The sequence below is a fragment of the Terrapene carolina genome, unplaced genomic scaffold (assembly GCF_002925995.2).
Source record: "Terrapene carolina triunguis isolate 2854851 unplaced genomic scaffold, T_m_triunguis-2.0 Scaffold68, whole genome shotgun sequence".
Lineage (NCBI taxonomy): Eukaryota > Metazoa > Chordata > Testudines > Emydidae > Terrapene > Terrapene triunguis.
This window is the reverse complement of record NW_020664419.1, coordinates 55,761,408-55,788,214: the sequence shown is the minus strand read 5'-3', so window position 1 is coordinate 55,788,214 and position 26,807 is coordinate 55,761,408. Positions and strand designations below refer to the sequence as shown.

At 41.2% G+C, this 26,807-nt stretch overlaps 1 protein-coding gene across 2 annotated transcripts in view; it reads right to left on the bottom strand.

Annotated features, from left to right (window-relative positions):
- SRGAP1 (SLIT-ROBO Rho GTPase activating protein 1) overlaps positions 1-26,807 on the bottom strand; it is a 245,631-nt gene that overhangs the window by 86,684 nt on the left and 132,140 nt on the right. For both annotated transcript variants that reach the window (XM_024205093.3, XM_024205094.3), the window contains exon 4: positions 13,774-13,836. In XM_024205093.3, the coding sequence (XP_024060861.1) occupies positions 13,774-13,836 (63 nt within the window). The remainder of the gene's footprint in view (positions 1-13,773; positions 13,837-26,807) is intronic.

The window sequence follows — 26,807 nt, the reverse complement described above, 5'->3', positions numbered from 1 at the left end:
AGGCCCCTTCTGAGGACCCCGAACAGCACTTTGATTCCTTCTCTCTCCATGGTGTAATAACAGAGCTAATTTTGACTCCATTAGGAGTCTTGATATATGCTGCAAAGCTAAAATTGCTGATACCTAGGTCTAAGCATTAGACCTACTTTAGGCTAGTGGTGCACCAGCACTGAGGCTTCCCTACTAACAGCTGAAATCACTAAAGAGCTGAAGTTACTAAGAGCTGAAATCACTGAGAGCTGTGTTAAGTGTGTATGTGAGGGGCTAAAGACATATTGGTGAGCAGCTAGTAGGATGGCTAGCGGAGAGGAGCGGCTAGTGGAACGGCTAGTGGGGAGGAGTGGCTAGCAGAGAGGATCGGCCCGGGGTGAAGACTGCAGCAGAACCCCATGGAGAGGCGTGGCAATCGGGCATCGACACGAGCAGTGGAGCATGTAAGGTCCTCCCCATACCTTCCCCCCCTTCCACCCAGGTTGGGAGGTAAACTCTGCAGATGAACTTCTGAACTCTGTGGGGGCTGCACTGACCAAGGACAGAAACTGTGGGAAGGGTGACTTTTGGGTTGCTGGACTCAAGAACCAAAGGGAGAAGGACACGGCCCCATCTGCTTGGGGGTGGGTCTTCTGGTTCATGGTTTTGTGTTTATGAACCCTAGTTGTGTTTTCCCAATTTAATGCTGAGTTGTTTACCTCATGTTATTAAAGATTTTTGCTACACCGAGACTCTGTGCTTGTGAGAGGGGAAGTCTTGCCTCTTTGAGGCACCCAGGGGTGTGTGTGTAATTTTCCCAGGTCACTGGGTGGGGGCTCGAGCCAGTTTTGCATTGTATTGTTGAAAGGGAACCCCTATGTACTGAATCCGGCCCTTGCTGCTGTCAACTCAGCCTGGCAGAAGGGTTACACAGGAACAAACCCAGCTGGCCAGCAGGGACTTGCAGCCAATGCCCCAACAACTTTGGGATCTTGGCTCATGCCAGCAGTAGGACTAGTTGAAAACTTGGTTGCCCTGAGGACCTATAAGGCCAGCTGTTTAGAATTAGCAAAATTTAGGGCTTCATTGTGGGTGGCCTATACCCACACATCAGGGGTCACAACAAGTGGTGCCTTTGACCCACCACGGGTAGGCTCCCTTCACTATCTCTGGCCAGCTAGTGGGCCTATCCTTCTGGAGTAGGTTGGCAGGTTTCCCAGACCTATGCAGGCATTTCATAGCAAGAAAACTGTTAGAAGGGTGGTCCTGGAGGGATGGGTGCTAGACTGACGACAGGTTACCCACCCTGTTGGAGTTTCCAAAGGCTCAGCCTGGGACTGCAGCTGTGGGAGGCAGGCCATTTTATTTAAGGTGGCATTTATTGTTGCCTTCTTTGGCGCTTTGAGAGTGAGTGAGCTTGTGTCTATGGGAGCTGCAGACAGGTCCCAGCATGCATTAAATGTAACAGATATGCAACTCTTGGGCTTATAGTACTCAAAAACAGACCAGAAGGGAAGAGGGGCCTATGTGGTGTTGAAGGAATGTGCAGACGAGCACTTGTTCCCTGTAAAGATAAGAGTCTCACTAAAATCCAGAGCCTGCAACCAGGCCTGTTGTTTTCATGTGGTGATGGCAGCTTCCTGACAAGGTATCAATTCAGCACAGTACTGAAAGACACCTTGCACTACGGTGGTCTTCACTGGGGTAAATTTGGTATTTATTTTTCAGAATCAGGGCAGCGATGTCAGTAGCTGCAGAGGGTTTTGACCCACGTTAGGTGCAGGCAATAAAGTACTAGAAATCAAGGGCTACAGGACTTATGTCTGCACCAAGGAAAAGATGGCAGGGAATGGCAAAACATACGTAACCCAATGTGCTTGTTTGTTTTAGAAGCTACCCAGAGCGTACGCAATGTTTGGATTTGTGGGCACCCTATATTGCATTGGGGCCACAAGATGCTGCCAGGACAGCAGATGGATCTCAGCTGGGCTTCAGTGCTGAAGCTGTCAGCATCCAGAAGAGGCATGCAGTGGGATCAGCTTGTACCACTTTTGCACTCACTGACAGCAAAGGGCTAGGAGCAGACCGAGCCTTGTGAGCAAGATTAGAAAGGAAGTAAATAATGGGGTCACCAAGATATTCCTGGAGAAAAGGGGTTCCATGATACATCATGGGGACATCCATTACCAAAAGTTTTCAGGGATGATGGTGTATATCCATGTGACGGAGGTGCTGACGTACAGCTACGGCATGGGTTGAGCAAGTGGTGCGATAGCAGGTGGCGTGGTTGGGTGGAGAGTGACCAAGCTTGTTGCTGGCACTCCCTGTGGCTGGTTTCCAGTGCTGCTAACAGAATAAAAAAAAGTTTCTACAGGTAAAAGACCTGGGATTTTGGTGTTGGGCCTTGGGCTCATGTGATAGGATGAGACCTTCTGGCCTTCGTGGGCTGAGGTCCTCACCCTGCTGCACCCTCGGTCCCTCTTGTGGGGGTGGGGGAGGGTGCTAGGACTCAGAAAGAACTGCAGCCTGCGGGGTAGGGCTGAAGAGAACCTACCCCGCCTTATGGGTTCTATGGTAAGTCCTACACTGGAACCAATTAAATGGCTGGTATATGAAAGTATGGGTGATGGGTGGGAAGTGCCCCTCCCCTGTGTTAAAGTTGTGGTCTGCCACTTAATTCCATGCACGTGTCTGTCCTCATTTTGCTGCTGTATCCACATCAATAGGCATTTAATAGAACACCAACTTATCATTGCTGAAATTACTGTCTTTGATTTATTTCAAAACTGCCTCCAGTAAAGTAGTATTTCTTACTGGAAATTGAGTTTGTGTGTGATTCATTAATCTGGCCAACTGGCACTTCCCCTGAGAAATAATGCAAAATCTTATACTAATTTCCCATTTTCCTTGGTCTCTCACACTTGTGTTCAGAGGACTGGTGGTAGACTGGATATTAGATATTTTCATAATCCTACTCACTTCCAAACCAATTTCTGATGCAAGTTCTGGAAATATCACTGATGTTTTACTGCCATCGTGGCATTACTGACCTCACTATTTATCAAATCTCTAGTACTCTGCAATAAGTTGGACATAACTTCTGTGTAACATCACTGTATTTGGTGGCACTCCTGTGCAGCAGAACGAAAATTCTGTAGCAACTTCCTTTAAAATTAAACACTGGAGATTTTAAATGAATTACATAAGGCAATGAAATATACAATCGGTACAGCAGCCTGTGTTATTTATTTTAATAATAAATTCATTTTATTTTGCACTGTCCCCATATTTTCAGACTTCAGCATACTACAGGTTTTTGTATTGCTTATGAAAATTGTCAGAGCAGAATGTTTTGACAGCTGAGTCGAGGATACCAACATGTATTTTTAGGATGCCTCAAAAATTCCTGGTCTTTGATATACACACCAGATATCGTCTGTCATTACTATCACTTAACTTCTGCCAAATGGTTTGATTGGAGTGGAGAAGCACCAAAAGGATCATTCTAAATCCAGGTTTAAACACAGTTTACTTACCACTTAGTGCAGTCCCTCTGAAACTATTAAAACTGCATATAGCCAAGGCTGGATTAAGGCAATCCAAGGCCCTAGGCTCACAGCCACATTCCTGGTGCCCAGTTTTTCAGTTAGAGCAGCAAATGCCTATTGAGGTACATGAAACAGTTAACACCTCTTAAAGCTATTGTTTCAGGCAGTTTGCAGACACAGGCAGACATCACTGCATAAATTACACTGGTCTACAATTTTTGAGAAGTCGTCTGCTTCAGAGATAAAATGTGTATTTATTATGTATTTTGATGTGCTGAATTCAAATATGACAATTAAAACAACTGATTGGCTACTGTTTCTAAGATATTTAAGTTTTTACATTTTATGTATATGTATATTGTGTAGATAGAGTTTTAATCATAAATTGTAAACCTAGTTCTTTTCATGTGTTTATGGTTGCTTTACATGATAATATTTCACCTGTCCTGTTTATGTAACACTTTAAAAATCAGCAAAAGGGTTATATAAATAAAATTTATGATGAAACAAAAGGCAACAAACTATTCTGTACATAGTTTAGTCCTATTCAGTGTCTACTCGGCGCTTCTTGGCTTGTCTCTTGTATTCATTCAAAGGAGCATCTCTTGTCACTGTCCAGCAATAGTCTGCAAGCATTGATGGGCTCCATTTGCCCTGATAGCGTTTCTCCATTGTTGCAATGTCCTGGTGAAATCGCTCGCCGTGCTCGTCGCTCACTGCTCCGCAGTTCGGTGGAAAAAAATCTAGATGAGAGTGCAAAAAATGTATCTTTAGTGACATGTTGCTTTTGTATGCCTTGAGGAGGTTTTCCACCAACAACTTGTAGTTGTCTGCCTTGTTGTTTCCGAGAAAATTTATTGCCACTAACTGGAAGGCTTTCCATGCCGTCTTTTCCTTGCCACGCAGTGCATGGTCAAATGCATCATCTCGAAGAAGTTCACGAATCTGAGGACCAACAAAGACACCTTCCTTTAGCTTAGCTTCACTTAACCTTGGAAATTTTCCACGGTGGTACTTGAAAGCTGCTTGTGTTTTGTCAATGGCCTTGACAAAGTTCTTCATCAGACCCAGCTTGATGTGTAAGGGTGATAACAAAATCTTCCTTGATTCAACAAGTGGTGGATGCTGAACACTTTTCCTCCCAGGCTCCAATGACTGTCGGAGTGGCCAATCTTTCTTGATGTAGTGGGAATCTCTTGCACGACTATCCCATTCGCAGAGAAAACAGCAGTACTTTATGTATCCAGTCTGCAGACCAAGCAAGAGAGCAACAACCTTCAAATCGCCACAAAGCTTCCACTGATGTTGGTCATAATTTATGTACCTCAAAAGTTGTTTCATGTTGTCATAGGTTTCCTTCATATGGACTGCATGACCAACTGGAATTGATGGCAAAACATTGCCATTATGCAGTAAAACAGCTTTAAGACTCGTCTTCGATGAATCAATGAACAGTCTCCACTCATCTGGATCGTGAACGATGTTGAGGGCTGCCATCACACCATCGATGTTGTTGCAGGCTACAAGATCACCTTCCATGAAGAAGAATGGGACAAGATCCTTTTGACGGTCACGGAACATGGAAACCCTAACATCACCTGCCAGGAGATTCCACTGCTGTAGTCTGGAGCCCAACAGCTCTGCCTTACTCTTGGGTAGTTCCAAATCCCTGACAAGGTCATTCAGTTCACCTTGTGTTATGAGATGTGGTTCAGAGGAGGAGGATGGGAGAAAATGTGGGTCCTGTGACATTGATGGTTCAGGACCAGAAGTTTCATCCTCCTCGTCTGCCTCAAGTGAGAATGATTCTGGTGCATCAGGAACCGGCAGTCCTTCTCCGTGGGGTACTGGGCGTATAGCTGATGGAATGTTTGGCTAATGCACAGTCCACTTTTTCTTCTTTGACACACCTTTCCCAACTGGAGGCACCATGCAGAAGTAACAATTGCTGGTATGATCTGTTGGCTCTCTCCAAATCATTGGCACTGCAAAAGGCATAGATTTCCTTTTCCTGTTCAACCACTGGCGAAGATTTGTTGCACAAGTGTTGCAGCATATGTGTGGGGCCCACCTCTTGTCCTGATCTCCAATTTTGCAGCCAAAATAAAGGTGATAGGCTTTCTTAACCATAGTGGTTATACTGCGCTTTTGTGATGCAAAAGTCACTTCACCACAAACATAGCAGAAGTTATCTGCACTGTTCACACAAGTACGAGGCATCTCTGCTCACTTTGGCTAAACAGAAATGTGTCCCTTTGCAAGATCAAACACTGACAAATAAGAGAGCACGACACTGTATGATTTCTAGAGCTGATATAGGGCAATTTGTTCAGCAGAGTGATGTAAGCTTCGTTAGGATTGCATCATCCATGACTTCTAGGAATAACATGATGCAATTCATATTATGTATGACGCAATACCAGCTTCAGATTGCATCATTCATTGTTTTGCCTAAAAAGCAAGTACTGTCCAAACCTAATCATAGATTTATTCATAGATCCAGTCAAAGATGTATTTTAGTCATTTTTGGTTTAAATTGAGATCTCTTCCCTTTATAACTCACTTATCCTTCGCCATTCCCAAGTCAAGGGTCGTATATACTGACCCAATAGCATATCTTGAAAACTAGAGCCAATCAACAATTTTAAGCATCATTTTCATTCTCAGTGACCCAGAATTAGTAAAGTTTGACTACATTTATTTCAGAAGCATTTTGGCTGTAGAGCAGTGTTACACTCCGGTGATCTTTTCAAGATTATCAGCCTTACCATAAGGTCTAGAGGAACTTACTGTGTTTAAATGAAAGCTGATACTCTGATTTATTTATTTGGCATATGCAAGCCAGGCAAGCCAAGCCACAGTGTTATCAATGATATTTAATGCACGAAGACCTCCAGAAAGTTGAGTCATTTTGCAGTCCTCAACAATGTGTATCAGGGTTTGTGGCTGCCCACACTGACATACTGGACTGTCTCTAAAATGCTACCGAAATTCCACTGCAGCACAAATTCCATGTCTGGTACAAAACCGGTTCAGGAGGGTCTGTTGCCTTTGTGGAAAATCAAACTCGGGTTGACACTGAGTGGGGTCCGAGATAAGAGAATTATTTCTCGCTTTCTCTGTGGACCATGAAGAAGAAGAATCATACAAGATTAGGGTTGGAAGCGACCTCAGGAGATCATCTAGTTCAACCTCCTGCTCAAAGCAGGACCAACCCCAACTAAATCATCCCAGCCAGGGCTTTATCAAGGCCAGGCCTTAAAAACCTCGAAGGATGGAGATTTCACCACCTGAAGCTCACCACATGTCATCCACCATAAATCTTTCACCCGGTAAACTTCTCCACAATGGGTGCTGTGAAGGCAGACGACTACGTGGTGGATTAAGCACGTCTTTAATTAACGGTAGATGTGCATGTGGGACTTGTCGCTGTCAACTATCTCTGACAGAAGCATTGAGCCTGCATAGCCCTGCACTGTTGTCATGAGCATTGCAAGCACAGGATGTACAATCCTCCAGTATTTGCAGAGCTGCAAGAAGAGCCAAGGGGAACACGACGATTTCCTGGAGGTCAGAATGCTGTGTCAACACAGGTAATGTAGTGTCTACATTTGCGCTGTGTCGACCTCAGTACATCAACCATGGTTCAACGCCTCTTGGGGAGATGGTGTTTGCATAATGGTTAGCTTACATCGGGGGGAGACAAAGTTAAGTGTTGACACATGAATAACTGGGTTGACGCAAGGTGGCTTATGTCAAACTAACTTTGTAGTGTAGACCAGGGCCAACTTAGTTTGGCCCTGTACACAGTCATGTCTCCAACACAACTGGAGGCTCTCAATTAATGCTCTTTTCAACAGCAAGACTCACAAACAAAAATTTCTTTTGACGTTCAGCATTTCAGTGACAGCTTGACATCTGTCAAAAGAGTAACCTTGATTCTGGAGAATCCAGGCAACGACTCTGTTGATAATAGAGACTTTGCTGGGTCAAATGGAGGGCAGAAAAGGTGTAGGGGGTTATGAGACCCAATAAACAGAAGTGGTCCTCTGCTTACAATGTCTATTTAGCACAACACCTTGACAGAAGTGTCTTCATTTTGGTGAATCTGGGCAGATCTTGAAAAGCCTGGCCTGGGAGTTACGAGTGTGTACCTCTATGGATTGTGGATACTGGATTGTCTGCAGCCTTTTGATGAAGCATGGGCAGAGCTAGTGGGAAATGACAGATTCCAAGATTTTTTATGTTTTCACCTGCCTGGAAGTATTTTGTTTATTTATTTTTTTAAAGCTCTAGCCTTTTCTGTTGCAAAGAGGCTCTACAGTATAAACTAATATTCTGTTGCCTCATTAACCCAACCTTGCAGAAAGAGAAGTTTAAGGGGTGACTTGATTACAGTCTGTAACTATCTACACAGGGAACAAATATTTAATAATGAACTCTTCAGTCTAGCAGACAAAGGTATAACACAATCCAATGGCTAGAAGCTGAAGCTAGAGAATTTCAGACAGGAAAGAAGGTGTATTTTTTTTTTTTAAACAGTGAGGGTAATTAACCACTGGAACAATTCATCAAGGGTTGTGGTGGATTCTCCATTCCTAACTATTTTTAAATCCAGATTGGATGTTTTTCTAAAAGCTATGCTCTAGGAATTATTTTTGGGGAAGTCCTATGGCCTGTGTTATACAGGATGCCAGATTAGATGACCACAGTGATCCCTTCTGGCCTGGGAATATATGAAAACTGGTCTCTCCAACCAAACATAAACAGCAGCAAGAATTGGAAATATATTCCCACCTCATCTAACACACACACACACACACACACACCTTAATGAGGGCAATCCTTCAGGTTCCAGTGCAGCATTCACAATCTATAGAGGTACACACTGACACCATCCAGGCCTGTCTCTTAGGCCCCAGAATTTACCTTTGCAGAACACATTATATCCCCCTTTCTAGTCTCATCAGCAGTGACAGATCTGATATTTAGCGCCAACAGTTTATACACTTGTGAAGAAACTCAGAGTGCTAATTACTAATCTACATTGATTGAGGGAACAGTAGAGAGTGGAGCAGGAGAGAGGGGTGAAGCAGCTGGGGCGGGGTGCTGGAAACATGAAAACACTGATTGGCTGGCACAGTAAAAGGAAAATACATACATAATTAAAATAGTTGTCACTTTTAATGTACTGAATTTGCAATATTTCACCATGAAGTTTAAATATTTGATTATTTTCTGCAGAATGTTTTGAATCATAATATAAGAACAAGTGCAGAAACCAGTGGGAATTTGAGTCCTTATTTTACTGAAATAAATTAAAATACGTAGACCATTTGTCTTGAAATAATACAGGTATGTATGCACTAATCATTTCAATATCATGTACGCGGTACAAGAATATTTCACACAATGGGCCAGAAGAAGTCACAAGTAGGGGCTTATGGGAGAGGAAAACTGAAGTTTCCCTTGTGGGATTTTCAACAGATCATTCCTCTGGGGAAGCCCTTCTTGCCCACTTGGGGAAAAAAGGGGACTCAGCACTCAGAATCTATGTATCCCCAAAATCAACATGGTTCTTTGGGTATCCACTGGAGGCCAAGAACATCTGTTCCTGCTGTTTATTACCGCAATCCTGTTTACGACATCATAACACTAATTATGTCACAAATAGAGAGTGACTATGAAAACAGCAGAAACAGATGAAATCCTAAGCAACAAAAATCCTGTTTTCATAGAGACGTCCATAGTAATGAAAACAGGGAAAGAGAAATAGAGAAAGTATAAATCAGCATAATGATCTCTAAAAGATTGTTTTCCATAAAGCATCAGTAGGTTTTTAGTATTCCAGAGAGTACCTGAATTTTGGAGATATTTCATCTCATTTACGTTTTTCAGTTCTAAGCTTTGTCATATTGAACAGGAAGCAACATCACTTTGTAGTCTCTCTCAAAGGTCAGAGTTTGGGGTTTCATTATAGGCTCATACTTTCAAATTCTTAAAATGCCCTTGAGCAAAAAGAGCTATTTTTCAAAATTATAAGCCTTTTCAATACTCGATAGGAGGTGACAAATAGCTTGGATTCTTTTGTGACCTCTCTTCCATTTTTCCTCTTGGGCTAGTTTCTTCTTTCTAAATTGAAATATTCCCATTGACTACAGCAGGCTTTAGATCAGGTCCTCTGAGGGCCATCCCTGAACAGGCTAAAAATGACTTCCCCGGGAAGACGTGCAAGACTTGATTTCCAATGAAGGGTTTTGAAATTGTCTTTTGTTTCTGGCTCCCTCACTAATACAAAAAGCTTAGAGCATCTGGTATAGATAGCACTATTTCCAAAACTACTCCTGAACCAGTTACTCAACAATCTGCACATGAGATCAAGCCTAAGTTTTTAAAGGTTCCATTTATAAATTTTTGAACAAAAATCAGTAGGGATCCCCATAGAGAAGCCCCAGTCAACAGAACCCATTTATCAAGAAGTTCTGAATGTCCCACAAAACCTTGGGATAAATGAGGTTGTACTGTATAAATAGTTTGGGCATTCTGGAAGTATGAGTGGCCAGGCTTGCCTGAACTCCTGCTAAAATGTTTGGAGTGGATGGTACTGTCTTGTGTCATTCAAAAGACAACTCTCCTTTGGATGTGGAATAATATTTTGCTTCCAGCCAATGATCTTAAAATAACCAGGTAGAGTATTAAAGTTTTCCAACACGTAACTTGCAGTTAAAAAAGTTCTTTAAGGCTTGCTAGAATTATTATATTAATGATTATTTATTATTTGTATTATCATAGCACCAGGGAACCCCAGTCATGTGCCAGGACCCCATTGTGCTAGGCGCTGTACAAACACAGAACAAAAAGACAGTTGTTGCATCAGAGATCTTACAATCTAAGTATAAAATAAGAGACAACAGATGAACACAGACAGATGGGGGAGTGCAAGGAAACAATGAGACATTATTGTCTAAATAGACAAGACAGATGTAGGGTGGGGGAAGGGTTAGAACACACAAGCAGAGTGAACAGTGTGATGGCAGCAAACATCACATTAGTGCCATGATTTTGGTTAGTTTTGTTCTGGGTGGGTTTACTTAGAAGGGGTCAGCTAAATGGAAAGAAAAGGAAAGGCAGGGGGATGCAGGTGATGGGGAGGTGGGAGAGGAGTGGAGTGAAGCTGATGTGAGGAGACTGAGGAGAGAGGGGAAGGGTTGGAATAAGCAACCAATCACTATGGGACAGAGAAAGGTTTGCCTGGAATGTCTAAAGGAGGATAATTCCCTGCTTTGGCGGCTTCTGGTCCTACCAGCTGGAGTCTTTGTGAAGGATTAGGTCCTGCAGATGGATACACCTGGGCAGATGCCTGAGGCCACGTGGAGCCCGACTGAAATCAATGGGGCTCTGCACAGGTACAGGGATGTGCCCAAGCATATCTATTTACAGGATATGGTCCTTATTGAGAAACTCAACCAATAGAAATCCTAAAACATAATTTATTTACACTGACCATGCCTGTTCCTCAAAGAGGCAGTTACTAGATATTTCAGCTAATAACTAGTTCACTTTTTTTCTCTCTGATGGTCTTTAACCCATCTTTGAGCACAGCAGCTTTTTAAACCTGGAAAGTCATTTAATTTTAATGACCCTTTCTTATAAAATAATCAATTATGCTATAGGTTATAAACCTTTCCTCATACACCATTTTCAGTGGATTAAAAACTTTAATCCTTCTCCTTATTCAGGGAATTTAGAGGTGCATGGGGGTACCTGAATGCCAGTCAGCATTCAAAGATTTTAATTTTAACAACTGCACAAGTGGAAACTGATCACTTCATTAAAAAAAAATGCAAGGAAGAGAACAAACCAAAGGAGAGAGAGATCAGTACCTGTCCACCTTTCACCTAACTGAACCAAATTCAACTGCTTCCCTTCACTTTTTTCACACTGAAAAGGTTGCAATAATTTTATGGGTTTTATTTATTGCTCATTACTAGGGCCACATTTTAGTCACGTGTATTTTTAGTAAAAGTCATGGACAGGTCACAGGCAGTAAACAAAAATTCACGGTCTGTGACCTATCTATGACCTCAACTATATACCCCTGACTAAATCTTGGGGTGGGGACGGCCCGGGGTGCTCAAAGGGGTTCCTGGGGCGGAGGGGGGGGGGTTGGCAGACTCCCTACCTGGCTCTGTGCCTCTCCGGAAGTGGCGACATCCCCCAGCTCAGCTCCTAGGTGGAGACGTGGCAGGCAGTTCTGTGCGCTCCCTCCACCCCAAGCGCCAGCTCCGCAGCCAATGGGAACTGCGGCCAATGGGAGCTCTGGGGGCGGAGTGATGTTGCCGCTTCTGGGGAGCCCCCCCGAGGTAAGTGGCACCCAGAGCCCGCCTCACCCCGTCCCGTGCCCCGACACCCTTCCCCCTCCCACACTTAACTACTGCTGTATATATAAAAAAACCTGCATTAAAGTCCACTCAATCATACTTCAGCTAATCGCTCAGAAAAACAAATTTGGTTACAATTTGCAGGAGATAATGCTGCCCACTTCTTGTTTACAATGTCATCTGAAAGTGAGAACAGGCGTTCACATGGCACTATTGTACCTGGCGTCACAAGATATTTACATGCCAGATGCCCTAAAGATTCATATGTCCCTTCATGCTTCAACCACCGTTCCAGGGGACATATGTCGAAGCTGATGATGGGTTCTGTTTGATAACAATCCAAAGCAGAGTGGACTGACACATGTTTATTTTCATCATCTGAGGCAGATGCCACCAGCAGAAGGTTGATTTTCTTTTTTGGTGGTTCGGGTTCTATAGTTTCCGCATCGGAGTGTTGCTCTTTTAAGACTGCTGAAAATATGCTCCACATCTTGTCCCTCTCAGATTTTGGAAGGCACTTCAGATTCTTAAACCTTGGATCGAGTGCTGTAGCTATTTTTAGAAATCTCACATTGGTACCTTCTTTGAATTCTGTCAAATCTGCTGTGAAAGTGTTCTTAAAACGAACATGTGCTGGGTCATCATCCGAGACTGCTATAACATGAAATATATGGCAGAATGCAGGTAAAACAGAACAGGAGACATACAATTCTCCCCCAAGGAGTTCAGTCACAAATTTAATTAACGAGCGTCATCAGCATGGAAGCACATCCTCTGAAATGGTGGCCAAAGCATGAAGGGGCATTTGAATGTTTAGCATATCTGGCACATAAATACTTTACAATGCCAGCTACAAAAGTGCCATGCAAATGCCTGTTCTCACTTTCAGGTGACACTGTAAATAAGAAGCAGGCAGCATTATCTCCCGTAAATGTAAACAAACTTGTTTGTCTTAGTGATTGGCTGAACAAGAAGTAGGACTGAGTGGACTTGTAGGCTCTGAAGCTTTACATTGTTTATTTTTGAATGCAGTTATGTAACAAAAAAAATATCTACATTTGTAAGTTAAACTTTCATGATAAAGAGATTGCACTACAGTACTTGTGTTAGGTGAATTGAAATACTATTTCTTTTGTTTTTTTACAGTGCAAATATTTGTAATTAAAAATAAAGTGAGCACTCTACAGTTTGTATTTTGTGTTGTAATTGAAATCAATATATTTGGAAATGTAGAAAACATCCAAAATATTTAAATAAATGGCATTCTGTTATTGTTTAACATTGCGCGATTAATCGCGATTAATTTTTTTAATCGCTTGACAGCTCTACTTAAAACAAAACCCACGGTTAAATGTTAATACTGTGACAGAATTCAATATTCATTAGAAGCCATGGCATGGTGGTATGACTTCAATGGGACTATTTGATGCTTACAATGTAAGTGTTTCCAGGATCAATGCTTACAAAAATTATGAATGATTGGGAAGTGCTATAATGAGCATGTAAGACAGAACATTTCAGCTGATAAATAAGGTGCAGTGCACTAAGCATATTTACCTAGTTTAGGAAATGTATAAAGCTCAGCTAAACACATTGAGAGGAAAAACAACTGGTTGGACATTGCCTGGACAAAAATACTGTGCTATTTCTACTTCTGCGAGTTGCCATTACCGGTGCTGGAACAATTTTTATAGTAGGGGTGTTGCTGATGGAAACCATGTATTTAGTGTTTGTTATTATTACTTTAAGCCAAGGGGTGCAGCACCACTCCTAATTTCAGAACCAATGGTTGCCATCTAAAGGGACACTTACAGTGTGCAGAAATCGATTTGTACAAACAGTTCTTGCAACAGAAGCTAACTAAATGTGCTTACCGTATAAAGCTCATTTAGAACTTTCATCAAATCTTCATGAAGCTGGAATGCAATCTCTTTGCTCTGTAATTAAAAAGAAATTATTACGAAGAGGCACTTAAATCTCCACAGAAATTTGCATTCATCATTCATTCATATTTGAAAGCTAGCGCAATAAAGATTGTGAAGATGGCATTTTGACAGAATTCCTGTACACTAAAAATTAATGATTCTATGATACAGAGACAGACAACAGCTGGAGAGAAATTTTCTAATAGGAGATCCAGAAGTGATTTAAGAGTGTGATTCCCATGAAGTATCAGGAAATTAGGTGCCAACACAAAGGCTAAAGTTTAGGATTAATGTTATTATGCTTTTTAAAAATTGTATACTGTTTTACAACTGTTATGATACACATACGTAATAAACCACTTGGAACATAACATTCTAGGATATCCTATCCATTTCTATCATGAGTGTAGCCTTTGTTTCTCAATACATACAACTATTGCTTTTATCTAAATATTTATGCAAGCAGTAATTGTAGTTCTTCTTTGAAACAGATAACCAACTGCATAATTTTCCACAGAACAGAGAGCTGAAACAGCTTTGTTTAACTTTTCTGCACTGAGTCTTTGCTTTCATTATGACCCATAAAGAAGAAATACTTGGCACTGGTTAGTGAAGAAAGCAAGTATGTCAAAACAGGAGAGTTTAATTGGAGCCTCATTCAAATAGATTCCTTTGTTATTTGTCCATGTAACAGTTCAGTGAGACGAAAATTGTGGCAACTGTGCAAGAGTTGCAGGCAATTGTACAGCAGTCTTTGGAAAGCAACTATGTAAAAGATTCATAGATTCTGGCAAACTGCCTATGTAATATTTTTCCTTTAGTGCCTATCATCATAGCATCTAGCTAAACTACAGTGTGGGATCTCAACACATTTTTGCTTTTTGTGAGTAAACTGATAACCACCACTTAGCTTAAAAGTCAAATGAAAACCAATCTCATAATAGATTGAGATTTTTAGCTGTGAAAAGCACTATATGCTTATATGTAAGATGAAGGAAAATCACCTGCGGCGTACCAACTCACATCCAGAGCCACTGACATACTTAAATATCAGTGAAACAGTTGTAGGAATAACTGTACTTGAACACACATTTTATACTACACCCAAATTCCCCAAAGAGCCAGAGGATACATGCCATCAAGTACACTTTCCAAGAAAATGAAATAAACAAACTTTTTGGAACAAACATTTTTCATTTGCTTCCCCTTCCCGCGCCGTCCCCATGTTTTAAAGCTATGTCACACCTATACCATCATTTTTCAATTTTTATTAGAAGCCTTAAAGGCAAGATGATTTTTGATAATTTTCTGGAAGCCTGAAAGATGGAAAAGGGTTAGCAAGATTCATGTTGCGTAACAGACAATCAGCTTTGGTAACTAAGGCATAACAGAATCCAGTTCCATATCTAGATATCAGTTTTAAAGCTCTGTTATACAGATACACCACAATCTTTCTCATTCTTTATGCTTTTGAAAGTTTGGTATATTTTAATGCCAAATCTCTCCTTCAAGTAGGTTCTTCCATTTGAAAGTCTAGCAAACAAGGCTTGCTACTTCAATGTCTTTGCAAAATCCAGACTAATGCATTTTATGTTATGATAACTAAAGAGCAAGTACTACAAGCTACACAGTTTATAGTACACCACGTAAAGATACATGATGTATTGCAACATATTGTAAATCATTGGTCTGAAACACAGTAAAAGCTTTCTAAAAAATTCTAAACTACTTTCATTGCTTTATTTGGCACATTACCGCTAAAAGTTAACAATCCTGCTTTATAGTAGCCCAGAGCGATTCTGATGCAGCTTGCCCATCACTTCACAGAACTCAGACCTGTTTTCCTTCAGGTAACCTTTCATATGGAACTAAATATGATCAGCCTGTGTTAAAAATATTTTTTGCAGACCAAGGTATTTAAACAACATGGTAGTAGCCAGACTATAAAGCAGGACTTGAGGTTGGAAACAAATCCATGGAGAAACCCTGAGGTGAGATCAGTCCCCAACCCCCACTCAATATATCCATATTTTTCAGTCACCATTACTGCCTGAATACCAAACTTGACAAATCAAAACCCAAAGTAATGTTGATTCTAAAGCAGTGTTTCCTAATCTGGCAGGCAAGTGTCCAGATTAGTTTCAGGTGTGTGTTGAAGGGGGGGGGAAGGGGCAAAGAGAAAGCAACCCAATACAACGTGCCCACTGCAAACACTGTTGCAGTTAAAGTATCTGGTAGCTCTTTGAAAACTATGTGCCTTTCCTACTGCTCTTCTGTTGGGCCCTAAAGCAACTAGCCATGGGATATGCTCCTGTGTCAGGAAGCAGCTCCCTGGCTCAAAGCAGCTCCCTGGCTCCATAGAACCACCAATGACCACCCCTGGCATGCCCCTCTCTTCTCTCCCAAGCAGCATGTAAATTTTGGGTGAATGGGGCTCAGGGGTGGGTAGAGGGAAGTCCACTGTAGAGATGGAGCTTTAAAAGTTGCAAGCTAAAATTATAAAATAGAAAGTAAAAAGGAGAAACAAAACAAAAACACCAAGATGAGCAGGAAAAGAACAGACTGAGGACAGCAGAGAGACAGAGAATGGCAAGAAGAAAGGACAGAGTAGCAATTGTACAGGGTAATGGATAGAGGGGGATACAGAATATGGTAACCATTCCACCAATTCATCACAAGAGGGAACCCAGCAGACAGAGGTTGGAAACTGCTCAAAGCAGAGTGAACCTTGTAATGGCGCTGATGTGCAGTTTATTTCTGACTTAGCCATTGTAATTGTGTGTGTGGGGCGAGAGGGGAGAAATAAGGGAAGGGATTTTGTTAATCCCTAGCTCCTAGCAGTCCAATGGACTAACTCTCAAGAACTAATGCATTTTGCATTAGTATTTAACATCCGGAAAAACTGGCTCCAGGGGCTAGTAATAAGGCTTTTAGTGTGTAATATACATTGTGTGCGCGCCTCAGATGTGCAGTGCATTTCTTTTCCGTTATTAACAGCTCCCGCCTCATTTTCAATCATGCTACTTCTCCTCCTCTCCTGCAGTACTTTAGTGTGGTTTAATGTTACCTTCCTCTGGGAGTTTATCCTCAGCAAAGCCAAATTACAGTATGCAAGATACAGCACACCTTTTCCTGGAGCTAAGTCAGTATCTCTTACCAGTCTCTCAAGATCCTAAAAACAAGCTTTGAGAAGCCTTGGTCTTCGCTCTAGCCTCAAGAAATTTACTGAGGTGTAACCCTCATTGTGCTTAAAATTTTCAAGATATAACGGATCCAACAACTGTAGAGAAAAGCAAAGACCACGGGCCTTAATACAACCTCATAAGAATGGATTAAATAGTGATCTTCTTGTGTTAAATTATAAACACATCTTTTACTAAACCAATTAAAGTCCTATCTAATCCAGTTTCAAAGTATACTGATTGTCTTCAAATGGTGTTAATCTATGTCACAATAAATGTAACCCCCCCCTATATATTTATTGTTCCTAATTTAATTGGTACAGTAAATATCAATGTATCCAGAAAATGTACAAATTAGTGCCCTGCACCTGTAAATCAATGGGACTACTCACATGCTTCTAGTTAAACACAGGCATACACATATGCAAGAGGGGGCCTAATATAAAACCTATTTTGTACTACTTGACATGGGGGAGGTGGGAATTGTTTTTGGGGAAACAGAAAGTCTAACACCTAATGTTTAAAACTGCAAGAGAGAAAAAAATGATTGCCAACAAATTTTGAAACCCAAACAATACATGTTTTGCTCTCTCTAATGACAGTTGCATCAAACACTAAACAGCACTGGCATATACGCATAATGATAGCATATCAAGATTTCATTAGATTTATTGTTTGCGTTTCATACACCTAACATTTTAGTACACACTAATGGCCGGCTCCCACTGACTCAGCGCAAGTATTTCCAGCAGTTTCAACTGGAGCAGCACTGAACCCAAAATTATTATTTGACTGGTTTTCATTTCAATTTTATAGTTAATTATGCTGAATTTTTCCTGGAATGCTGTAACATCTATGTTTGGGACATGTTATTTTACCATCAGTTACAGCATTCAGTGACACTGTTCATGGAATATTTCTCTTAAATGATTCAGTTTGTTACTCCCAGAAAAGGTCATATATAAGCCATCTTAAAAATACACCACCAGCTGTAGTGACTCTCTATAGACAGATAGCTAAACCAGAGTAAAATTGGCCCAGATCTACCAGTTTGAGTGATTAATCGCTTATCTAGCCTTTAATTGTTAAATGTAATTCCTTTAAATCTTAATGAGAAGAAAATGATGCAGAGATTCTCTATATATCCTGTGTTTTTATAATTTTCAACTAGAGCTGGCAGGTAGTCATATTTCCGGTTAATTACAAGATTATGGAACTTAAATATTTATTGTGCTTCACTTCCCAACCTCTTTTACTGTAAACACTGGAGATATGTTCGTCTCAGCTCATTATGGTTTCTGTCCAAAGAAATTAAGTTTTTATAAATTATAAATACACAAATCTGGTTAAAGATTTTGTGTATATGTATTAATGCAGTTGCTTATTAACACAGCAACAGTCAGTATCATTGTATAAATGTTCTGTGAGATAGTCTTCACATTTGTTGGTTTTTGTTATTCCTTTATTGTTCAATTGAAGCACATCTGCCCCATCTGTCTGACAAGATCTGCAAGAACACAGCATTTTAATAGGTTTGAGCTCTGCTGTTTGAGGTTCTGTCTTATGGTGGTGTTCATTTTGCACATAAAATTGCAATCTGTATTGCTTTTATATGCTGGCAACTAAAAGGCAGAAAAGCTTAAGCGCTCAATTGGATGCATGCAGACTGCCCTAGGGCAAGGAACTCTGGGCTACCAGAGTTCATTGCTCTGGGGCAGCCCAACCATGTGGACTGTCCTGGGACTAGGGACCCCAGAGCTTCCAGAATCCCAGGCCAGCTGTCTTCCTGTGCTGTCAGACTCCTGTAGCTTGATGAGCCAGCTGGCCCAGGAAGCTGGGGGTCTCTGGCCTCAGGACAGTCCACATAGCAGGGCTGCCATGGAGCTGCAGACCCCAACCGCCCTGGCAGCTGCTGACTGAAATTGATTCTTATCAGTCTCAGCCAGCAGCTGTTGGGTCCAAGGGAGCATACTTCCTTTCGGAAACACCATGTGACCATGTTTCCCAAACATCTTTTTTTAAATTTCCAGTTCATGGGAAATTTTTGTAAAATTGGTTGGTTTTGTTCCAAATCAGAACGCAAATTTCACCATATTGAAATTTCCCATGAATCAGAAAACCCAAGTTTCAGCCAGCTCTCCACCTAATTCCAATGTTTTTCCTATTTTACAAAATGGTGATACAATTAGTTCAGGGTTCATCCAGCACACCAAACCTCAATTATGAATTAGTGGCAGCCAACTTTATAAAGGGCACCTTCACTTCCATATGCAGACAGACTGTAGGGAAATGGCAGCCATCTTGCTGGCTTCAGACCTGTTCCCATTTTCAACCCCTTTTCAACCAGTCAAATTCTGGGGCCCTGGGGATGTGCCAGTTGGAAGTAGAAATTGATGGAGTCTGGTATTTTCTTTTATGCAATCTTGTTTATTTACAAGAATGTACAAAGTCCTGCTTCTCCAAATGCACGAGAAATCAAGAACAAAGGGAGCAATTTGTTAGCTTAGAGCCCCAAGCGTGTTCAGCCAACAAACTCGGAAGTTCTCTCTCTTTTTCCATGGTCACACTGTACTCAAGCTGTGCTTGGCTTTTTTTGCTATTCACTCTTGCCTTGCCCCTCTAGCTGAGCTGTCTGTTCCCAGTTTGTGTGTGTTCTCCCACCTACCTCCCCTCCCACACTTGGTCACTGTATCCAGTGGAACCCTCCACCCACCTGGTGCTAGTTTCTGGGCAGATTCCATTAGGACTTGTTTTAGGTGTGCCCCCTCTAAGTATTTTCTTCAACTATCTTCAGTGAAGGGCATGTTCACACATCAAGGTGAATACAGTTTTAGTTCAATCCATAACAGGTTTTCACCAAGCTCATAACAGACCCATTGACATTAAAAAGACGACAGTGGCCATTTTGAAGAAGGTAAAATTCAGGAGTTGGCAGTCTTTCATCACGTTTTCAAGAGACAGGTAAACAACACCTCCCAAAATTATTAGAGTCATGATCAAATAGTGAGAGTTGGAAATACTGAATTAGATTAAACTACCCCAATTTTGAACATGAAAACCTACACAGGAAAAAAAAGGAGATCAGTTTCATAATCAGGACTTACTACTTTTGGAACAGGATGTTTCCTCCCCCACAAATAAGTCCCTTCCCCATAGAAATGTACAAATAAGTTTACTGATGCTTGATCATCCCTTGACTTTACAAGTATCATTTCCAGAGTTTCCTCTTGAAATATTTCCTTATGTTGTATTTTTCAGGCATTTTGGGTCTTGAGGCTTTTTAAAGAGGTCTCCTGAATTTCCCATCCCTTCTTCCTTCTGAGAAAGAACTAATTACAGGAAAAAAAATGCTGCTTTTGACCTCACTGTTGAGAAAAAGTGGCAGAAACGTACAAGATGATACCAGACAAAAAGGAGATAATCTGCAGTGGAATCAGTTCCTGGAAATAACAGTCTGAGAAAAAAATGATGTCAGCGTGCCTGAAAGACGCTGCACTTCCCATAATACACATTATGGGACACAATTATTCTAGTAACCATTACTGTTTCGTCTAAGGGGGAAGCTGCAGCAGAATCTCCACTAATAAATTAAGGCTATGTGTATACTTAAAATGCTACAGTGGCACAGCTGTGGCCCTATAGCACCGTATTTCCAGTAGAGACAGGGAAGTGTCAGTACCATTGTACGAGGCACTGGTGAGACCTCATCTGGAATAGTTTGTGTGCAATTCTGGTCTCCCCTGCTTAAGAAAGATGAATTCAAACAGGAAGAGGTGCAGAGAAGGGCTACTAGAATGATCTGAGGAATGGAAAACCTACCTTATGAGAGAAGACAAAGAGGTTGGCTTGTTAGGCCTAACCAAAAGAAGACTGAAGAGAGATATGATTGCTCTCTCTAAATACATTAGAGGAATAAATACAAGGGGGAGAGAGGAGTTAGTTAAGCTAAGCACCAATGTGGACCCAAGAACAAATGGATATAAATTGGCCATCAACAAGTTTAGGCTTGAAATTAGGCGAAGATTTCTAACCATCAGAGGCGTGAAGTTCTGGAACAGTCTTCCAAGGGGAGCAGTGGGGGCAAAAATCTAACTGGTTTCAAGACTGAGCTTGATAAGTTTTTGGAAGGGATGGTATGATGGGACTGCCTACAATGGCATATGGCCAATCGGCGAATGCCAGTTGCAAAAATCCCCAACGACTTGACACAGGCCATTAGAAGGGGCAGGCTCTGAGTTACTACAGAGAATTCTTTCCCAGGTATCTGCCTGGTGGGTGTTGCCCACATGCTCAGGGTCTAGCTGATTGCCATATTTGAGGTTGGGAAGGAATTTTCCCCTGGGTCAGATTGGCAGAGACTCTGGGGGGTTTTCACCTTCCTCTGCAGCATGGGGCATGGGTCACTTGTAGGTTTAAACTAGTGTAAATGGTGAATTCTCTGTAACGTGAAGTCTTTAAATCATGATTTGAGGACTTCAGTAACTCAGCCAGAGGTTCGGGGTCTATTTCAGGAGTGGGTGGATGGCCTGCAATGTGTAGGTCAGACTAGATGATCACGATGATCCCTTCTGACCTTAAAGTCTATGAGCACTTCAGTGTAGATATTCACTACAGCAATAGAAGGGATTCTCCCATTGCTATAGGTAATCCACCTGCCTGAGCGGCATTAGCTAGGTCAAGAAGAATTCTTCTTTTGACCTAGTGCTATCTACTCTGGGGGTTAGGTTGGCTTAACTACGTCTCTCAGGGGTGTGGATTTTTCACACCCCTGAGAGATGTAGCTATAGCAATGTAACTTTCAGTGTATACCAGCCCTAAGACTGAATAAGGAAGGTGGCAAACCTCTGTGGAGAAGGTTTAATTTAAATGTTCCTGTGTATTAAATCTGGATATAGGATAAGCAGGGCTCTCTGGGACCAGGGCTTCTAACATTAAAGGCCTGAGTTCTTATCTCTTGTTATGGATGGATTCTTCTCTCCTGTTGCTTCAACAGATCAGTGTTCAGCTAGTATTGACTTGATTTCTACCGGGTAGGTGTATTTGTTTTTATAGCTTCTCATATGGCACCTCCACATTAGTACACTTCAGGTAGAATGCCATTGCGGCCTGGAGACTTGCCCATGGACAGCTGCTTGATGTCTCTTGTTATGAAAGAGGAATATAAAGCCTAAGCAATCAAGGAAAGACCTCCAGGACATGACATTCTCTGCTGAAAAAACAGTTCTGTTGCTTTTACAAGGACCATTTGTTCAAGTTCAAACACAGGCTGTCTCCATATGATCCTGAATAGTACTGTTTATCATCTCATTATACCAAACAAATATGCAACATACCATAAGCTATGTACACAACTGAACATTTTCAAGCCATATATATTGGTTAAAGCTCCTCAGGAGTTTTCCATCTTTTACTTCTCTTCATTTGTTTCTTTCTGTTTTCTAGGACTGTCCTAATTTTCCTCTTGACAAAGAAGCGAGGCTCATGGGCCCAAAGACTTCAAGTAATATGCTCTTGTAACTTTGGGCACAAAATGCTATAACTGGGTATCTCTATAGCATTTAAACTGAAAGATTATAATTAATAAGGTAAAACCTCCTGGAGCTTTCTATGATCTAAAAGGACATTACAATCATGTAACTGCCTGATATTGCTGCTGAAAAATGAATAAACGTCAGTGTACCTTAAGCACTAATCGGAGCCTACCTGTATGAACTTCTGCTTAGAAACAAGACACACAAACCAACGGCTGCAGCCTAGACAGAGAAAGCTTTGAAATCAAGGAGCCAGACCAAGGCCCAGAGACAGATTAATCTAATTATTCCAGCTCTCTTTTTCTATAGGTTTTTTATGTTTGTCAGTGTCACAGAATTAATTGTGCAACTGTGGTAAAAGCATGAATAAAAGGAGGACTTACTTTAATTAAATTGGGAAGAGATTACATGCTTATTTTCAGTCTCCCTTACCAAATAAACACATCTAAGGACTTAACAGGAAAATAAGGTGCATTAAGAGTAAACTAAAAGCCACTGTATAATACAAAAACAATGAGGAGTCCAGTGGCACCTTGAAGACTAACAGATTTATTTGGGCAAAAGCTTTCATGGGTAAAAAACCCACTTCTTCAGATACCCAGAAGTCATCTACTACAGGACAGGCCCAACAAGGAAAACAACAGAACACCACTGGCCATCACATACCGCCTCCAGCTAAAACCTCTCCAGCACATCATCAACGATCTACAACCTATCCTGGAAAATGATCCCTCGCTCTCACAGACCTTGGGAGGCAGGCCAGTCCTCGCTTACAGACAGCCCCCCAACCTGAAGTAGATACTCACTAGCAAGTACACACCATACCACAGAAACACTAACCCAGGAACCAATCCCTGTAACAAACCTCATTGCCTACTCTGTCCCCATATCTACTCTAGCGACACCATCAGAGGACCCAACCACATCAGCCACACCATCAGGGACTCATTCACCCGCACATCTACCAATGTGATATATGCCATCATGTGCCAGCAATGCCCCTCTGCCATGTACATTGGCCAAACCGGACAGTCTCTACGTAAAAGAATAAATGGACACAAATTGGACATCAGGAATAATAACATACAAAAGCCAGTAGGAGAACACTTCAGTCTCTCTGGACATTCTATAACAGATTTAAAAGTAGCCATACTTGAACAAAAAAACTCCAAAAACAGACTTCAAAGAGAAACTGCAGAACTAAAATTCATTTGCAAATTTAACACCATTAATGTGGGCTTGAATAGGGACTGGGAGTGGCTGGCTCACTACAAAAGCAACTTTTCCTCTCCTGGCATTGACACCTCCTCATCAATTATTGGGAGTGGACTACATCCAGCCTGATTGAATTGGCCCTGTCAACACTGGTTCTCCACTTGTTAGGTACCTCCCTTCTCTAAATGTGTCAGTATAATAATGCCTGCATCTGTAATTTTCACTCCATGCATCTGAAGAAGTGGGTTTTTTACCCCCGAAAGCTTATGCCCAAATAAATCTGTTAGTCTTTAAGGTGCCACCGGACTCCTCGTTGTTTTTGTGGATACAGACTAACACGGCTATTCCCTGATATTTGTATAATACAAGTTATTTAGTGAAAGCATGACCTGTTATCAAGATATATCTTTAGATATGCATTCTAATTGCTGTGTTTCCTTGTATTACAAGACAGGCAAGGTGGGTGAGGTAATATCTTTTATTGAACCAACTTCTGTTGGTGAGAGAGACAAACTTTCTAGCCACACAGAGCTCTTCTTCAAGTCTGGAAAAGGTACTCCGAATTGGTCCAATAAAAGACATTACTTCACTCACCTTATCTCTCTATCTATCTAATATCCTGGGACCGACATAACTACAACTACACGACAGACTTTTATTGTAAGTAAGAAGTGCCTCCTAATCAGGGAAGACTTGTGGTTTATATTGCAGAACAAAGTCTGTCCCACAGATATTGATTGATATCAGCTATTTCATTTTGGAACTATTGTGTTCATCTTCTGGTGTTCTTTCTATTAAACACACACACTTTAGTTATATGATAAGTATCAAACTACTAGGGAAGACTAAGGACACATCAAAAGATTAATAAATGAAGAATTTCTGAGCAAACAAGAAAAACTGTAGTTCAATATGGAGTTTACTTGTGGCTGCAGGGAGAACAGCATAACAAAGATAGGGCGGTTGTTTTGCTTGAGAGGTAGTGAAGAGAGGCAGGAAAGCCCAGTGAGTATGGTGAATCAGCATAATTTTCTATAATAGTCAAAGTATCTTTAAAACTAGGTCAGGGTTAATGATTTATGGACCATACAAAAATACACCCTGACTCCAGAGGGATATCTCAATTATACAATAAAATGAATGCTTTATAATACTCACTCCCCCTGCCATTTTTTGTCATCCTCAAAATTGCAACATAGAAGCTGGTGATAGGATGCTTAAATAATCAAGGTGATTGCTACAAGCCAGCAGTAACCTTTTCAGCAAAAACTACTGCTTAAGTAGACTTGATTCACAGGCAGTTAATTTAATTTTTAGACACAGCAAGTAAACACTAAAATCTTCAAATTATTTAGCAGCAGAACTTGTCTGTAAATGTTTCTGAAAAAGAAAAATATTAAATGATAAAAGGTGAGGTCTGCAGCACTATAATTTTTGCTCCTGTGGCAACGTCAATTAGGGGTGTGATTTTTGGCAACATTTTTATGCTCGCAAAAGCCCTAGTATAGATGCAATTATATTGGCAGGTATAAGCTGTGTTTGCTCTAGAAGGGTTTTAGTGTAGATTAGGCTCCAGTATTAGCTTCAGATATCAATATTTATGAAAAGCTCAGAAATTTCCTCTTATGAAATTTCAGTCTTAATTCTTTAAATTGATCCACCTGTGTATGTTACAATGGGCCCAGTACTGAAACCCTTCTACTTATGGCATTCCCATTGAAGTCAATGAGAGGTAAGCATATATATTATTTGCTGGAATGGATTAAAAATGCTTTCCTGATTAGTTGTTCAACATCTGTATATCTTCCATATTAGCAAAAATAGTGGTTTGTGTACAACACATTCATGCATCTGACAGAACATTCTGTCATCAAGATATTGGAAGAGTGAGAAAGCAATTAATTTTAGTTTAGTTTTATTTCTACCACAGGTTTTATTGCACATCATCATATTACATGGATTTGTTTTCACCCCCTTTCCTCCTCATTCTTCTACATTCTCTAAGTAGCTCTTGGGTCCAGCTGCATCCATCCCCATTTACAGCCTCCGTTTGTCCAGTGGAACAGGAACTTTCAGGAATGTGTCAAATGAAAGCCTCTTCTGGAACCAGAAATCATGCATCCTGAATGCTAGTAGGAAACACCATCATTCAGTCGGTGACTGTATATCTTGAACCTTAATTCTTTGGAACTCAGTTTTGTAATACCCAGGATCAATGCCTACAGAATCACACAGTGACTGATGATCATGCATTTACATTCTGTTTTATTGTAGAACACACTATTGATGATGGCTAAAGACTCCACTCACAAACATCAAACTGAGGCTGCCTTACTGTCCCTTCTTATCCAGAAAGGAAGCTGCACTATGTATTTATCATGAAGCTATTAATCTTTTAAACAAAATACCTGTAAAACTTTTACAAAGAGGTTTCACTGAAATCCCAATAACTATGTAATTAAACAAAAATTCAATATGGGGGAGGGAGTCTTCTATGGGAAGCATAGCACATGGCTACTTCCCTATCTCCAGGCATCACCTTTGTGACAAACTGATCACAAGTCTAATTCTTGGAACCCAAGACCCCTCTGCTTGAATCAGAGACGCTCTCACGGCAGAGAAGAAACGGTTACTTACTGTAACGGGAGTTCTTTGAGATGAGATGTGATACAGACGTGTATTCCATTTAGGTGTGTGCAGCCCAGAACATCAGAGCTGGAGAATTTTGCCTAGCCGTACCCACAGAGGGGCAGCATTCACGCCTTCTGGCAATAGCCCCTCCCCTGCCTATTTGAGATGGCACCACCCCAATCCCCCTCAGTTCCTTCACACCGAATGCCCAGAGACTAGACTCCAATCCTGTTTCTTCTTCTTCTTCGAGTAGATGCAGCCGTGTATTCCACTTAGATGACTCACAAGCAGCATCCCCCCAGGAAGCGGGGCTTGGAATCTACCTAAGCAAGGATTGCAGGACTGCCCTGCCAAAACTTGCATCCGCTCTGGAAGATGAGTTAATGGTATAATGGTCCATAAATGTATGTATGGATGACCACAC